The sequence below is a fragment of the Myodes glareolus genome, chromosome 17 (genome assembly GCF_982192425.1).
Source record: "Myodes glareolus chromosome 17, mMyoGla1.1, whole genome shotgun sequence".
Taxonomy (NCBI): Eukaryota; Metazoa; Chordata; class Mammalia; order Rodentia; family Cricetidae; genus Myodes; species Myodes glareolus.
Window position 1 is genome coordinate 5,186,097 of NC_142042.1, and position 16,867 is coordinate 5,202,963.

General features: G+C 44.2%; 1 protein-coding gene and 3 non-coding genes across 4 annotated transcripts; all 4 read left to right on the forward strand.

The window, feature by feature from the left end:
• The first annotated feature begins 6,627 nt into the window (after positions 1-6,627).
• Rabggtb (Rab geranylgeranyltransferase subunit beta) lies at positions 6,628-12,599 on the forward strand. The gene is made up of 9 exons (XM_048453539.3): positions 6,628-6,681; positions 7,547-7,654; positions 8,600-8,797; positions 9,164-9,269; positions 9,915-9,967; positions 10,054-10,164; positions 10,643-10,768; positions 11,714-11,863; positions 12,142-12,599. Exons 1-9 carry the CDS (start codon positions 6,679-6,681, stop codon positions 12,280-12,282), a joined length of 996 nt encoding a protein of 331 aa, XP_048309496.1. The 5' UTR covers positions 6,628-6,678; the 3' UTR covers positions 12,283-12,599.
• LOC125412882 (small nucleolar RNA SNORD45) lies at positions 7,327-7,406 on the forward strand. Its single transcript, XR_007235737.1, has one exon. It is a non-coding gene; the product is annotated as a small nucleolar RNA SNORD45 (small nucleolar RNA).
• LOC125412874 (small nucleolar RNA SNORD45) lies at positions 7,871-7,952 on the forward strand. Its single transcript, XR_007235730.3, has one exon. It is a non-coding gene; the product is annotated as a small nucleolar RNA SNORD45 (small nucleolar RNA).
• On the forward strand, positions 8,871-8,938 carry LOC125412875 (small nucleolar RNA SNORD45). The gene has a single exon (XR_007235731.3). It is a non-coding gene; the product is annotated as a small nucleolar RNA SNORD45 (small nucleolar RNA).
• Positions 12,600-16,867: the final 4,268 nt, after the last annotated feature.

The window sequence follows — 16,867 nt, forward strand, 5'->3', positions numbered from 1 at the left end:
CTGAAAGGACCCCCTGTGGCTCACAACCACCTGTCCCTCCTGCTCCAAGGGATCCAGTGTTCTCTTCTGGCCTCTGAGCACCAGGCATCTATCTGTACGATGTACATACATACATGCAGGCAAAAAGCATTCAAGCACATAAAATAAATATAAATCTTAAAACTAAGTAAATGTTTATAAATTACTATTATGACCAAGGTATAATTAAGTAATCGCGTGTGTGCTTTGCATGTTCAATGTGTTTTGTATGTGTGTTTAAGACAATGTGTTTTGCATGTGTGATACCTAGCACACACCCCAGTTGTATGTACAAAGTCTATAGCAGCAAGTACTTTAGACCTTAGCTTGAGCTGTCATATCAAAATCCCGTGAAGTGTACGGTTTATCAACAACAGAAAAGTACTTCCCTCACTGCTGGGACCTGTGATTCCAAGATCAGGCTGTCCGTGCAGTCGGCCAGGCTTCCGGCTGTTGTCTCTTACAGTGTCCTCTTAAGGCAGAAAGAACTGTAGAGTGAAAAATAAAAACCCAGAAACAGATGCTGGGGTCCAACCTCAAGATCAGAAAAGCAAAGCAGCCAGTCACTGGTTCTCACCTCTACCTCAGACTGAAATGGGCAGTCCCACCTGCGTGAATCCTCAGATTGAGACTCAGTGTGAGACCCATCTCCTCCTGTTTTATATTCCTCTCTAGTGCTGGGATTAAAGATGTGCACCACCACCACCTGGCCTGTATGGCTGACCAGTGTGGCTGCTTTGCACTGATCTTCAGGCAGGCTTTATTTATTAAAACACAAATAACAGAGCGCTCTAAAGGACCAGATGGGTGCTGGCCTCTGGAAAGGGCACTCAGCCCACTTGTTAGGGCTGCACCCTCGGGACAATTAGCTCTCAAAGGCTCTGTCTCCCACAAACAATCACAATGGGGATTAGACTTAAAGATCTGAATTATGAACAGAGACAAGCATGTAGTTTATAACATGATTTGTGTGAAACTTAACACAAGTAAAACCAATTAAGAAGTTTAGCAAATTGTTTGTTTGATGTTTTTTGTTGTTGTCTTTTACTTTTTTGAGACAGGGTCTCACTATGTAACCCTGGATGGCCTGAAACTAACTCTGCAGCCCAGACTAGCCTTTAACTCATAGAGATCCACTAGCCTCGGCCTCCTGAGTGCCACAAATTAAGGTGTGCCCCGCCACATCTGGCCTGACATTTGGATTTTTAATAGATGTCTCTGAGCTACCAATTTCTTTCTTTTTTTTTTTTTTTTTTTTTTTTTGATTTTTGAGACGGGGTTTCTCTGTAGTTTTTGGTGCCTGTCCTGGAACTATGAGCTACCAATTTCTATAAGAACACGTTTTCCCCTCCAAAATGTAGCTTCTTCAAAAGATAAGTTGTTTTTCTGAGACAGTGTCTCACTGGGTAGCCCAGGCAGCCCTCAAACTTTGTGGTCCTCCTCTGAGCTAGGATAACATGCAGGCACTGGCCCTCCTGACTTAGAAATTAGTATTTACAATTCTGCAAGTTTGGGGACTTTTGTAAATACAGGTGCTCATTTGCCTCTGTCAGAAGAGAGATCCTGTCGTGAGACAGACTAATAAAGTCTATTAATCTGTTCTAAAGTGTGGAAACACTCCATCAGCATGCAATGGGAGGTCAGGCCCGTGAGTTTCAGATCTACAGTCTGTCCTAGGTCAACAGTCAGCTACTAAGATTTCAGTTCTTAGGGGCTGTTCTCCCCAGTGCACATAACAGTCTCGATTTACTAGGACTCACAGATACACAAACACAAACTAACCAAGTCCACTGGGCATCTTGCACCTAAAAGAGAGCTGATGTCTGTAACTGATCATCAAATGGACCATAAACACAGCCCTAATCATTGCTGCCCCTAATGAGGGTTAACGTATGGGCCGTGTCTGAGCCTGAACAGTGGTGAGGGGCAGGGTCCTGAGAAAGGACAGTAGTCAGCCTAAGCAGGCCTCGTGGTACTGATCTGCAGCAATGCCCTTCATGGTGAGTCTGTCTCGCATAGCAAAGCACATGCCCTCCCAGACTGACCAAATATCATTTTCCCAAACATGATACATATAAACACAAAATGAATACAGCTCTGGCTGCTTTTCTAGAGGACCTGGGTTCAATTCCCAGCACCCACACAGTTGTCTATGACTCCAGTCGCAGGGGAACCAATGTCTTCTTTTGGTCTCTGTGGGCACTGCATGCACATGGTACACAGATGGGCATTCAGGCAAACACTGATACCAAAAAAGAAAAATAAATAAAATATTAAAATAAAATAAACAAACCAGCTAATTTCCAGAGTCATATTTTATTACTCATAAAGAACAGATTTTGACTTTGATTTTTTGAGGCAGTGCCTTAGGTAGCACATTTCCCCTGATTCGCTATGTAGCCCAGGACATCCCTGAACACCTGTCTTCCTATGAAAGCTTCCAAGCACTGGGGCAGAACTATATTTTAAAAATATCTTTCTATTCCCAAATTCATCTTTAAAAGTGTTAATGGGAGCCAGGTGGTGGTGGCCCATGTCTTTAATCCCAGCACTTGAGATGTAAAGGCAGGTGGATCTCTGTGAGTTCAAGACTAGCCTGGTCTACAGAGTGAGTTCCAGCACAACCAAGTCTACACAGAGAAACCCTGTCTTAAAAAACAAACAAACAAAAACAAACAACAGAAAAGAACTAACAGAGCTAGAATTATACTTTTATAATTGCATCTGTCTTACCTAGAGAGTTCTTTTCATTGTGGCTTCCAGTGAGGCTTGAAGTGCTGCATTAGATAAGATTCCACTCATGGGCTGGTGAGAGGGATCCATGGGAGGGCACTTATCACCATGCCTGGCAACCTGAGTTCAATACCTGGATCTCATGGGGTAGAAGGAGAGAAGACTTGTTCAAGTTGGTCTCTGACCTCTAAGTGCCCTGTGACGTGCACATGTGACACACACCCCACAAAATAAATAACCATTAAAGAGAAAGATTTCGTGGGCTGGGGAGATGGCTCAGTTTATACAGCACTTGCTGCACAGCCTTGAAGACCTAAGTGGATCCTTAATTCCCACAAAGAGTACGGTTTGGCCGTGTGTGCCTGTGATCCCAGAGTTAGGGAGGGAGAACAAGGTATAGCCCGTGGGATTGTTGGCATCCCATTCGGTCTAGACAAATCCCTGCGGCCTAGGTCTAGTCAGAGACTCTGTCACAAAAAATAAGGTAGAGCGATTGAAGATGACCCCAACATTGATCCCTGACCTTCACAGACACAAACATATATATGCACCCCACATACAATGTGCATATGTATACACACATACACAAAAATAGTTTTATCGTAATCAGGGTTCTTTAGAGGAACGAAATGTATAGAATAGATACATATTAAAAGCACTTATTAGATTGACTTACATGATATTGTCTGGGTAGTTCAACATTGGCTTCTTCAATGTAAAGAAGCCGAGAACCCAGTAGCTGCTTATTTGGCAAAGTTGGATGCATCAGCAATTGCAACCTGGTCATGCAGGCTTTCTGAAGTTCTTGTGTCCTTCACTCTGTTAGAAGCTGGAAGAAGCTGGGTTCTGCCATCAGGGAAGGGTTGTGGTTGCAACACAAACTCGACAGTAAGATCAGAAGGCAATGAGGTGAAAAGCAAAGCTCTTTCTGCAATCCCTTTTATCTGGGTTAGTGCTGGAAGGTGCCTCCCACACTTAGTGTGGGCCGTTTCCCTTCTAATAAACCAAGTAAGCAAACCTCTCCCAGGAGTGACCAGGGCTATCTCTCAGTTGATTTATGATCCAGTCCAACAAGATCAGCTTTCACAATTTCACTTCATTTAAAACGAATGAAAAATAACAGGGTAAAGAAGTCAGAAATCATGAAATATTTAGCCAGTGTCTTTTTTCTTTAAGTGCTGGGAATTGTACCCAGGGTCTCACCCAGGCCAAGTAAGTGTTCTTCTCCTGGGCTATCCACCCCCAACCCCCGAGAGTAGAATTTTAAATGTACTATTTCAGTCATCATTCCACATTTATTCTATTTCACTGATTTGGAAAAACACACTTCTTCATAGTAACATCCCAGACGTCTGGATGAACAATAGATGCTGGTCACTTTTCACGTTTTTCATCTTTGCAGTCCAATGGATGGAAATGATACAGGAAATGATGCATTCTTGCTCCATAGGAATGCTGTTCGACATGTTAAGGCTGACTAGGGACAGCCTGTGTGTGGACTAAATGCTGGTGAGCATGCTTATAGTTCCAGCAGTCCACCACATGAACTTTGACCAAAACCCTTATTACCCGGGGCTGGAGCAGTTGTTCCGTGGTTAAGAGCAGGAATCTGCTCCTGCAGAGGGTCTGGGTCCAGCACCTAGCCTCCCACACAGCCGTTCACAACTGTCTGTAATTCCAGATCCTGGGGACCCTAAGCCCTCTTCTGTCCTTATCAGACATCACACATCCACGCAGGCAAATTCTCAATGCAAAAAAACAAAAACAAACAAACAAACAAGCAAAAAAAAAAAAACCCCCAAAACTAAATAAGTAAATCCTTAAAAATATTGCTAATAACAAAAATATTTCTGTCCTTTTGTGTGTGTGTGTGGAGGTGGAGTTATGCTATGTATCCCAAGCTGGCCCCAGACTGACCAAGCAGCCCAGGCTGGCATCAAATTTGTGATCCTCCTGTCTCAGCTTTGCAGGTGCTGGGATTATAGGTGTTTTCTACCATGTCAAGCTTGAGAAGCTTTCATCATTTACAAAGAGGCAGGTGTGTCTCTGGGCATAACAAAGTAGACATCCGTTAAACAATAACAATATAATGTGACTCCTACAGATTGTTTTAAATTTTCTAAGTCACACGATAAAAATGAAAATAGATGAAATTAACTTGAAAATGGATCTTAACTCAATATATCCAAAGTATCATCTTAGCCTGCGACATTTTTTAATTTTGTTCTTTGGCCATTACATAGTGCATATAATGCATTCTGATAATTCATACATGTGTATAAATACATTCTGTCCTTTATCTTCCTCCCATACACATCAGCCTCCCCCTTTTCCTTCTAACTCTGGTTCTCACACTCATATCTCTTTGGGGGCTGAGTTGAGTGACCATGGGTTTGGAGCAAACCACTGATGCCTGGTGAGCGAGCGTACCAGTGGACCCACAGCTCATGACAATGACTCCACATTCCCGCTAAGTGCCTATACCCAATAGACCAGCAGGAAGGGGCAAGGCCCCCCGGAGTCCCGCCCCATCTAAGACTGACTCTTGACAGGGCCAATTATGTGCAAGCCCAGTGCAGCCAAACATAGCTGCTCTGAGTTCAAGTGTGCAGTGGTTGTGGGGCCCAGAAGATGGCCTCTCAACCTTCTTCCTCTTTTCTCTAATATTCCTTCCGGTCCCCTCTTCTGTGGTATTCGCTCAGCTTTAGAGAGGGTTTAAGTGCTCAACCATCCTGTCATCCTGAGAACCTTGGTCAGCCAGGAGCCTGTGTTCGCCATTGTTCACTGCACAGAAGAGCGTATCTCATTAAGGCTAGGGTAGCTTTTCTATATGGGTACCACATATTGAGGCGGCCATCAACAAACAAACTTCAAAGTAAAAAGCATGTCACACAATTCGTATTTTATAATTACAGCAAGTTCCAGGTCAGGATGGGCACATTCAGATCCCTCATGTGGCTGTATCTGACATCTCGGCTTTGGAGGGATAGATGAATTTAGAAATTTGTATTGTTGCAGATACGGTTCTTTGAGGGGGCATAACATATTATTTGAAGGGGTAAACTGACTTGGGAAGATGGTTTATGGGCAGATTACATGCCTGGCACTTTCAAAGCTGTGAGTTCAATCCCTAGAACCTTCAAAAAGAAGAAAAGGGCCCGGTGGTGGTGGCGCACGCCTTTAATTCCAGCACTCGGGAGGCAGAGGCAGGGGGATATATGTGAGTTCGAGGCCAGTCTGATCTACAAGAGCTAGTTCCAAGACAGGCTCCAAAGCTACAGAGAAACTCTGTCTTGAAAAACCTGAAGAAGGTTAAAACGAAGAGGTTAAACCGTAAGTTACTAGTATAGAGTAAAAAGTAATCCTTATTTTTGTAGTTTCAGGATTCAAATCCAAGAGCTAGCCCATGATAAGCATGCATTTTTATATGGTATCTTTTAAAACATCTTTCCATAGCATATGTGGCGCTTTTTGTTCTTTTTAAATAACTGGGTAACAGATATACATAATTTATCCTTTTTTTTTCTCCAGAGAATCTGTGCCAGGCTGGCCTCCAAGTGCCTACACAGCTGGGGATTTGAACTACTGATCCTCCCGTCTCCGCTTCCCCAGTGCTAGGATTCCAGATCTGCACAGCCATGCACAGTTTACACAGGGGCTGAAACCAATTCCAATGCTCCGAGAGTGCTATGAAAGCACTCTTAAACCTCAGCGACAAGTCCAGCCCGGGTCCTTCAGGCAGAAGCGTGGCCGGCTTTGTCGTGACCGCGAAGTCCTTCAGGCAGGAGTGCGGCCGGCTAAACGGTGACCGCGGGGTCCTTCGGGCTGCGCGGAGCAAGCGAGGGAGGGCGGGCGGGCGCGTGTGCGCAGGCGCGCAGGCGCTGAATCCCCGCGCTCGGCAGAGTTTCGGTCTTTCTGCGCGCGGACATGGTGAGAGCAGGATTGTGGCGGTGCGCGGGAGCCGGGCGGCCGGGCTGGCTAAGCACGGGGTGGCGGGAGGGCCTGCAAGGCTGATGCTCTCTTCTGGAGCCCCAGGCTGACCTAGAGCCCTGGCCATCCTCCTGCCTCGGACTCCTCAGGCCTGACCTGAAAGGTTCCTTGCGATTGCTCAGCGTTTTCCGCAGTTCCTCTGGGCGGCCTGCTTTCGTTCCCTGCAGCAGGGACTTGGGTGTGCCTGTGTCGCGCTCCCCCCCCTTTATACCTGATTTTGTATGCTTTTCGTAAATAGTAATTTGGAATATACAGATTTTTGAAAATCGTTAAACATAGAGCTCCAAAGCTAAAGATTTTAACTGGAAAGAGCCAGCCAGCCTAGGCCCATACTGGAGGCAGAGGCAGGCGGATCTCTTGATTTCGAGGCCAGCCTGGTCTACACAGGGAGTTCAGACGAGGAAGGGCTTCATAGCAGAGACCGTGAATCAAAAAGTGAGTTTTTGGTAATTCGTTTGACCTACTTGTGGCTGGTAGCGAGGTAGACTGCTTAGATGGTAATGAGGGCAACATTTGAGGACTCGAAGTGTTCTCAAATCTTAATCTCGGTGAACGTGTGTGCGTTCGACAAAAACGGTCATTTCAGGTCAATGATGAGCTGGCATGTATTCTGAATCTAAAGTTGATTATTAACCACTTTAGCTCTAGAATTACTCTGAGACCTGAAGATGTCGGGCACACATTTGAGGCTGGGTTGTTTTCAGTACGATGAAAGCAACATAAAATCCTTATGTGGATGTTAAGCGTATATATAAAGGGTCAGACCATGTGAGTAATGATGAAATCTCCGCTTGTTTAATGCAAGGGTACACCGCAGAAGGATGTCACCATCAAGTCAGACGCACCTGACACCCTGTTGCTGGACAAACATGCCGACTACATTGCCTCCTATGGCTCCAAGAAAGATGATTATGTACGTATGACTTTCTGTTGAAAAGATTCTCAGACAGCTATAAGAAGTATTTGGCCGGTTTCTTAGCACTATCTCACTCAGAGGGCTGAAGTCCAGAGTGATAGGTGTGCCTTGTGTATCAGAAAGGTCGAAAGAGATCTTCCTGGCACTCTGACGTAGGTTAGGCTTTGCCGGCAGGACGATCTGCTCCTTTCTGGCTCAGGTATAAACCTTGAAGGTCAATGATGTGTTGGCATGTATTATCTGAATTTTGCTGATGTGTAATAACACTTTAGCTCTAGAATTACGCTGAGACCTTGAAAAGGTTTTACCTAAACTTTGTAGTATGTGCCTGGGGGAAATACCGGCAGATGCACCTGTGTTCTAAGCATCCATGGGCTCGCCAGGATCCCTGGAGGGAAAACCATGCTAAGTGGAGAGACCCTCCAGAGGGTTATCACTTGTGTAGAAATGTCTTCCATACAGCATCTGTATGTGTATCTGGATCTTAGAGAAATGTAGTGTTGGTAGATGCTTGTTTCTGTAACTTCTTTGTTGGGTATTCACCTTAGGCTTACGAGGCCAATGGATGTTCCTGCCAACTGTCCACCTGGCTATTCTTTTAAGACCAGGGTTCGGCTTCCCATATGCCAGTGAGGAGGTCCTCACCTGAAGAAAAATTAGTTAAAAGGAGTCATTATTTGCTGCAGCATGAGGTTCTGCAATCCATGTAGGTTTTTATTGCAGAGTTTATCTTTCCATATGCATAGGCTTCATTTGTAAGTGACGAATTGGTGTCTGGTAAAAAGCAGAGCAGGAATATTGGTTACTTTTGCCTAATAAACCTGCAGTTGGCACTTGGGAGACCAAAGCCTCACTTAAAGTTGGTCCCAGTTATCTTAAGTGATGTGGCTTGTATGTGAAATGGCCTTTATGAGTTTTGATAAATTGAGGAAACTTCTCTAGGAATACTGTATGTCTGAATACTTGAGGATGAGCGGCATCTACTGGGGTTTGACGGTAATGGACCTCATGGGACAGCTTCATCGCATGAACAGAGAGGAAATCCTGGTGTTTATCAAGTCGTGCCAGCATGAGTGTGGGGGAATAAGTGCAAGCATTGGGCACGATCCGCATCTTCTCTACACTCTCAGTGCTGTCCAGGTAGGTGCTGGGGCCAGAGTTAGGGTGTGTGGGGGGAGGGTCAGTTCACTTCTGCAGGAAGTCCTTCCTACAAGGTCTGTGACGACATGGCATGTATTAGCTGAAGGCCAGTATGATGCTTTTCAGAGACTCTGAGACCTTGGAGGGGACATTTCCTCAGTATGTAACTGAACCTGACTTCGACTGAAATTGGTTTTGCGAAGAGCCGAAGGATGGTTAGTCCTGCCTCTGCTTGAGTTTCTTAGATTATCCATGGTTTATGTAGCAAAACACTGATTAAAAGGTTTGGAATGACTAATTTTCACTCAGGGTTAAATTAATGGTAGCTTAGATACAGAACAAATCTGCCATACTGATGTCTTTCAGATTCTCACGCTGTATGACAGCATTAACGTCATTGACGTGGATAAAGTTGTGGCCTATGTTCAGAGTCTGCAGAAAGAGGATGGTTCATTTGCTGGAGACATTTGGGGTAAGCCCGGTTTATCTACTCCATACCCAGAACATCTTTGTCTTGGTAGTAATCCTAAGATTTCAAGTTGTTCCATCTTTTCAGGTCCCACTAAGCAGTTGGTCTCTCTGGAGTAAATGGCCTGCTGGAGGTCCCAGCAAGCCCGTGCTGGCTTGTCAGCACCCACTCTAAAAGATAAGGTAGGTTCGCGTTTATCCCCAGTGTTTGGGCTTTGAAGGGCTGAACTCCCTGAAAAGTCTTGAAAAGTTTATCTAATCAGTAAATACCTGAGTTGGGAGGTAGAAAAAAATTTTTTGATTAATCTAGATAATTTGTTTTGAGGCGGGACAGAGAATGCAGGCCTGAGACCAGCTGCTTTGTGGGATGTGAACCTTTATAAAGTAGGGTGTTGATATATTAACTTAGTTAGCATATAATAGTCCTTGAATTTTGTAGGTTCCTTCCCTTTTGGGGCCCTCTAAACTATTTAGAAAGGCTGTTGGCTTTCTATTTTCCTAGCTGGTTTTCTTAGGTTTTGGGGTATTGCCTCCAGGTAAACATAAAATAGCCTGGGCATTGGGAAACTGAGTGAGCATGGTTCAGTTTGTTCAGTGGAAAGAACAACATTGTATTGATGTGACTACCTTGGCTCTTTCTGTCTTCTAGGAGAAATTGATACCAGATTTTCATTTTGTGCAGTGGCAACTTTGGCTCTCTTGGTAAGCTTTAAATGTTGTATTGAGGGACCCCATTAAACATTATGAGGGCTCTGGGCGGTTGTAATAGGTTTTACTTGTTTTTGTAGGGCAAGCTTGATGCTATTAATGTGGAAAAGGCGATTGAATTTGTTTTGGCCTGTATGAACTTTGATGGTGGATTTGGTTGCAGACCGGGCTCCGAATCTCATGCCGGGCAGGTAATATTGCTATTTAATAAAATTTAGAGGAAATAACCAATATTAAATGATGGGTGTTTTACGATAATTTTGTGTTGTGAATGGCCAGACCTTGTGAGATCAGGAAAGTGGTTTGGGGCGTGTGCTGTGTACATGGCTTAAATAATGCATAACAGGGTCTACATGTGTTAGTTGCTGGTGGTTGGATTATATTCATATAGATTATATGAATCCTCCACCTGTGACTTTAACTTTACTATACAATGAAAACATTCTAACATAACCCAGTGACTTAGCAAGTTAGCAAATATTCGCTTGCGCAGAGAACGTAATTTAAAGTTGTAAATTAATTGACCATTAAGAAATTGTAAGCATAAGCATTTCACTGTGACAGTGAATTCTAAAATCCACCTTTATACAGGCGGAGTTTTAGTCATTTTGGTAGTGTCTGTCACTTCCTATTAAATTATACCTGTGTACTTTATGTCTGTAATTTTAGATCTATTGTTGCACAGGATTCCTGGCGATAACCAGTCAGTTGCATCAAGTGAACTCTGACTTACTTGGTTGGTGGCTTTGTGAACGACAACTGCCCTCAGGCGGACTCAATGGAAGACCAGAGAAGGTATTGCTTGTGCTGAGTGGGTGGTGTCTTGTGCTTAAAACTCAATTGTTTTCTGTAAATAATTCCTTAAGGAGAGTGAGCGGTCATGATAGAAGTAGAAATTGGGGTTCTCATGAACGAGTCCATTTCCAGGCTTGGGGAATGTGTAGGTGCTAGCTTACTTACGTGCATTTTCTACCATGGCATTCTCAAGTGGTACTGGGATTGGACGTGGCTCAGCCTGTGTTTCAGAAATGTTTGTGTTTGAAGCCAGTCTGGTCTGGTCTACTTCGGGAGACCCAGGATAGATACCCAGGGCCACATAGAAAGATCCTGTCAATAAATAAAAGTAAGGACCATGGTGAGCATTTCAAATGTAGTTACTCTGAATCCAGACTGCTCAGGTAACATGCCTGGTAGCCGCAGAGTAGCTGTGTGCTGTTCATTTAGCATACAGCAAAAATAAAAATAAAAGTGAAGTTAAATGTGTGACTCCCAAAGCTGCTGCAGACACAGATCTTCTGAGTGAAGGATTTTTATTTCTACAGAGCGTTTGGTCTTGTAGCCATGTAATTTGCTTGCTTGTGGAAATTGGTACATGCAGAAATTACAGAATGTCCTCCTGTTAAACTAGCATTTGTACTTAACTGAATGTGTAGTTGCTGTGTGAGAGGAGCAGAGAGAGCCTGTGTGTGCTAACTTAATGCGCTTGTGAGGAAGCTGCATGCACAGGTACTATCGAGCAGGGCCTCGATTTTCTGCAGTCATTGAACTTAGGCTGAAACAAGCTGGGCTTCTGGAGCTCGCAGTAAAACGCAAGGGCTGCACATGTGTCCACATGGACAGCACTCATGCCTAGAAAATCTTCACAGGATGCATGAGTCTGCACCAATAGACTGAGTAGGAGATTAAAGTTTGCCATCTAGTACTAAAGTGCCAACAGTCTGACTGGTTTTCCCCCTTCAGTTACCAGATGTGTGCTATTCCTGGTGGGTTTTGGCCTCCTTGAAGATAATTGGGAGACTTCATTGGATTGACAGAGAAAAGCTGCGCAGCTTCATCTTAGCATGTCAAGATGAAGAGACCGGAGGCTTTGCTGACAGACCTGGAGATATGGCAAGTACAGTTCCGTGGTTCTGCAGTTTTTCATTGTTGGCTGGATTTTATGATTCTGGGCCTTTTGGTTGTAGAACTAGCATTTGCTCTGAGAGTTTTTGTGAATTTGTAATGAATGCTAGAGCCTATAGAAATTTCTTACAATACTGTTTGAGGTCCTGCATTGCATGTTAAAAACAGAGGCTTTCAGAAAACTTGTTAGCTGTATACAAAAATGACTTAAGATTGATTCTATGCACAGGTTGAGTTATCTTTAACTGTTTATGATCTGCCCACAGGTGGATCCCTTCCATACCTTATTTGGCATTGCTGGATTGTCACTTCTGGGAGAAGAACAGATAAAACCTGTTAGTCCTGTCTTTTGCATGCCTGAAGAAGTGCTTCAGAGGGTCAATGTCCAGCCTGAACTAGTGAGCTAGAGTCAGACAGGCATAGAAAGATGTGTGCAATCAAACCTAGAAGTGACTGTTAATATTGTATATCATGCTAATGCAATCATAATTATATGTAGATGTAGTATAAAATACATTTTATTTAGATCTTCTGTAGTGTCCAAACATTACAGTTTTTGTCTACTTGAAGTTTTTGATGTCTACATAACAGCAAGCTTAAAGAGCTGGTATTTAATTGATGCTTCCCCATGTCCTGTTGACCTGTAATGATTGTGATGGAAAGTGATTTTTGTTAATTAATACAAGTGAGTAAAACTCATGATTTAAATAAAAGATGCACAAGATGAGTGGCTGTTGAGTATGTAGCTGTTTACTTTGAAATGAAACATTGACTTTGTGGAGACAAAAAGTTCAAAAGGATTATCTCCAAAGCTGTAAGCCATTAACTTGTGAGATGTACAGGTTGGGCTCTGGGTAAATATTTCAGGGAACTTGGGTCTATTAAAGTTAAATTTATTAATGGTCCTAAAAGTAATTATTTTTGCTCCTCCACTAAAGTCATTCTTAATGGATTTGTTTACTGAATGGGTTTATGTGGAACTGTTTTAGTCTGATAACTTGAATCTCTGGAAACTCAGTGGACATTTGAGATTATATTGAGTTTGAATATGATTGGGTGGATTGGTCAGATGAGGGGAACTGTTGGCATATCTGCTTCTGGTTCAGATGGATGTCCTTATCTTGAAACTACCCCTTTAAATGTCAAAGGAAGATCACCATTGCCCTCCCCTCCGCCCTTAGACTGTCCGACTTGGCACTAGACCACAGTCATTTCACTGTGCTAGGATTCTGGGCATCCACCTGCATTCCAAGCAAGCAATCTGTCAAATGCACACACCTGATCTTCACAGGTTTTAGATAAGAGTTAAGTGTTCATGTGTTTACATGAGTTGCTTAAGTATTTCAGTCAGACCATGAGGTTACACACACCGAGTATAGTCTACATGTCCCATTTCTTTGCAGTGAGTGAAGAGACAACTCAGTTTAGGTGTACACCTTTATTTCCAGCAGCCTGGTCTACAGAGCAAGTTTCATTACACTACAGAGAAACCCTGTCTTGAAAGTATTTTATTCAGAGGTTTAGTCCATTAGGATGGTGGCCTGCAAGCAGTCATGTTGCTAACTTCTAACAGCAGGATTGTAAGGAAGAAACTGCCTTGATTGGAAACCTCAAAGCCCACCCCAGGAGACACTTCCAAGGCCACACCTACTCTGACAGGCAATTCTGCTCTAGGCGTTCAGACACTTGGGGAAGAGCATTCTTACTCAAAGCTTTACACTGCATTAAAGTTCTAAATGAGACAATTTCATCCTAAATTCTGCCCCCTGGGAGTTGCTATATTTAAGGGCTATAAAGTGTTTTCCAAAAGTTAAGGTTGTAGCTCAGATTTTTTTTTTCCTACTCTGAAACTATAATACTAGAAGTCAGACGATTGGATTAGTAACTGCTGGCTTTGTCATGTGATGTCGCTGTGTGTACAACACACCCTCATTGTAGGCACAGGGGTAACTGTATTTGGGGATATAATTGGATCACGTGTTCAGTCCAAGTGCTTGGCTAGTGTGAAAATTATTTAAAAGCCTGTTGTGACAATTGACAGCCAACTTGGTGGCCATTGGTGGGCCTTCAATCGTTGAGGCTTACCTGTGCTTCTGAATAAAGTGCGGAGGTGGTGGCAAGAGAACAGAACAGCAATGCTAAGGTAAACGGTCCCCTCCGCGCCTGCGCTGTTTCCTGCGCCGTGAGCTCACTGCGCCTGCGCCTGTTCTCCCGCTCTTTCCGGCGGCGCGGTCTTGGGGCTTGCGGGTGCTCGAAGCCGCCTGTCAGGGAGGATTGAAAGATGCTGAGGCAGGAGGCCTCCTCAACCTCGAGTTCCCCACGCCGAACGCCACCGGGGAGGACGACCCCGCGCGCACGGCCCTCGGCCTCCGCGTCCCGGCGCAGCACGGAAGGCGCGGCGGCCGACAGGAGCAGCAGCTGCAGTAGCCCGGTGCGGGCCACGCCAGGCAAGGATGGCTGACACCAGCAACTGGGGCCTGTGTACCACAGCGGGCCGGGCAAGGGTGGCTGACACCAGCAACCGAGGCCTTGAGTACTTCTGCGGGCTAGGCTGGGCAAGGGTGGCTGACACCAGGAGGCTGGTTTGGTCCTTGGGTACTACAGTGGAGCGGGCCGGGCCGGGCAGGGCCGGGCTGGGGCAAGGACGACTGGCTGGTCAGGGCCCTGGGTACCACAGCGGCCGGGCCCTCCTAGAAGATGCTAAGGGCAGCCACTACAAGTCTTTACTAATGGGGTGGGGTGGGGAATGGTTTGCACATTAACCCCAACACTGGTGACCACAGTTCAAGGCTAGCCCAGACTACAGAATGAGCTAGTGTCAATTGCAAACCAAATAAAACACGGAGAAAAAAATCTCGACTCTTCACAACTGAGAGGAAGTGTGGCCTAGCTGTGCTAACTAGTATATCCATGTAAAGCCTCAATCACCTCTAGTTTTGTTTAAGGTAAGTTCTCTGTGACCCAGGCTTCCCTTAAGTTCACTAATAGAAAATCCTGGCTTGAAATTTTCAAGCAATCCTTCTGTCTTAGCCTCTTGAATGCTGGATTATGCCACGAGCCACCAATCCTGGCTCAATTTCCTCAGAAGAAAATGTTTTCACTTTTTAAATTTAAACCCCTCTGAGTATGTGACAAGGGTCAGCAGGCAAGGGGACAGGTGTGGAGCTCAAAGGACAACGTTCCTGAGACAGCTCTCTACCTCCACCAGGTGGGCTCTGAGAGTCAGACCTGGTGGGGACTGCTTCTACCCATTGGGTCATCTCGCTGGTCACTCCTTCTTCGGTGAATGGGACATTGTGTGTGTGTTTTCTTACAGTGGAGAGCTGAACTTTGGCTGATGGGTTTTATACTAAAATGGGATGATAGCAGGTTAAAGTGAACATCTCATCTAATTCAGATGCTTGCTGTTAAAAATAGGTCCTTCTGGGACAGAAGAGATGGCGCATCGGTTAAGGGCACTTAACGATGTTCAATTCCCAACACCCACATGGCATCAGATGGAGTTACAACTGTCTGTAACTCGATCTGTTGCCCTCTTCTGGCCACTGTGATGCACAGGTATACATGCCAGCTGAACATCCGTACATTTAAACGGGTGAAAAAGTCCTTCAGGGTAAGTTCAACTCATGTGAAGGGTAAAGCGAGGATTGGCTGACTGGATTTTATGAGTGAAGAAATACTTGTTGAAGTCTTCTATGTTTAATAGTAGGCTAAAGGTGTTTCAGAGAAACAAGCTTAAGAATTATGGAGACATGTTTCCATAAGTCACGAGAATGACCTTTCTGTCTGACAACGCTGAAATGGGAATCTGGAACAAAACTGAGACACAAGACACTTTTATTCTGCGTGTGTGTGTGTGTGTGTGAGAGAGAGAAAGAGAGAGAGAGAGAGCATAAAGTTTTCAAGAGTTAAGTAAAATGAACAGAAGTTCAAAATGGCTTGTAATAAAGAAAACTGGTAGAAAGAATGTGTTCACCGTTTGACACTTAGAAATTCTGGGAAGACATAAAAGTTTATGTCTAAGAAGTTGTTAGATAATGGTGACATTTCTTTACTTTGTAGAGTTGTGCAGTTTTTATGTGTATGAGTTCTCTGTGTAGCCCAGGAGCTTGGTCTCAAACTCCCTGTGTAGCTCAGTTCAGACCTTTGAAGTTGAGTTCCTCCTACCTCAGACCCTGAGCACTGAAAATTCTAGACGTGGGTGCTGCACCGGCTGCTGCATGGTCCTGAGTGTTTCTTGTGACTGCGCTGTTTCCTACCAGCAGGAATCCCCTCCCATGGCTTTCTGCCTTATCCTTAAATGTGAAAAGACTGCATCAGCTAGGCTGGTGGAGGACAAACCTTGATGGATAGTAACCAGCAAGGATCTGAACTCAAGTTTTCGTAACCACTGAGCCATACTGCTGACCTCCAACTTTTGAAGTTTTCTTTGAGATGGGAGTCTCTGTATAGTCCCGGAACTGGCTAGGTCTTCCTCAAACCCACAGAGTTTATTTGGGTTTTGATGCTGTTTGGGGGGTTTCTTTTCTTTTCAAGACAGAGTTTATTCTGTAGCCCTGGCTGTCCTAGAACTCAGATCTGCTTGCCTCTGTGTCCCAAGAGCTGGGATTAGAGGCATGAATAACCAAGTCCAACTACTTTTGAATTTTGAAAAAAATTCAAAGGTAGTGGGGTTTTTTTTGGCATGTGAAAATTATGTAAAATTCAAATTTCAATATATAGAAATAATTTTGAAAACACACGTGTTTGTGGATTTATGTACTACTATTGTACAAGTACAGAGTTGAATGACTATGACCGTGTGTTCCACTAAGCCTGACACACTTGTCATCTGTCCATCACTGGAAATCTTAACCCTGCTGTACAATGTGAGAGATGAGAAGGCTGTAAATGAAAACCTGAACATTATCAGGAAATGATGTCAGTAGACATCAGGAAACATGAGATGCCAGAGTCAATATTTAGAAGTGAAGTTTGGAAAGTCTGGAACTC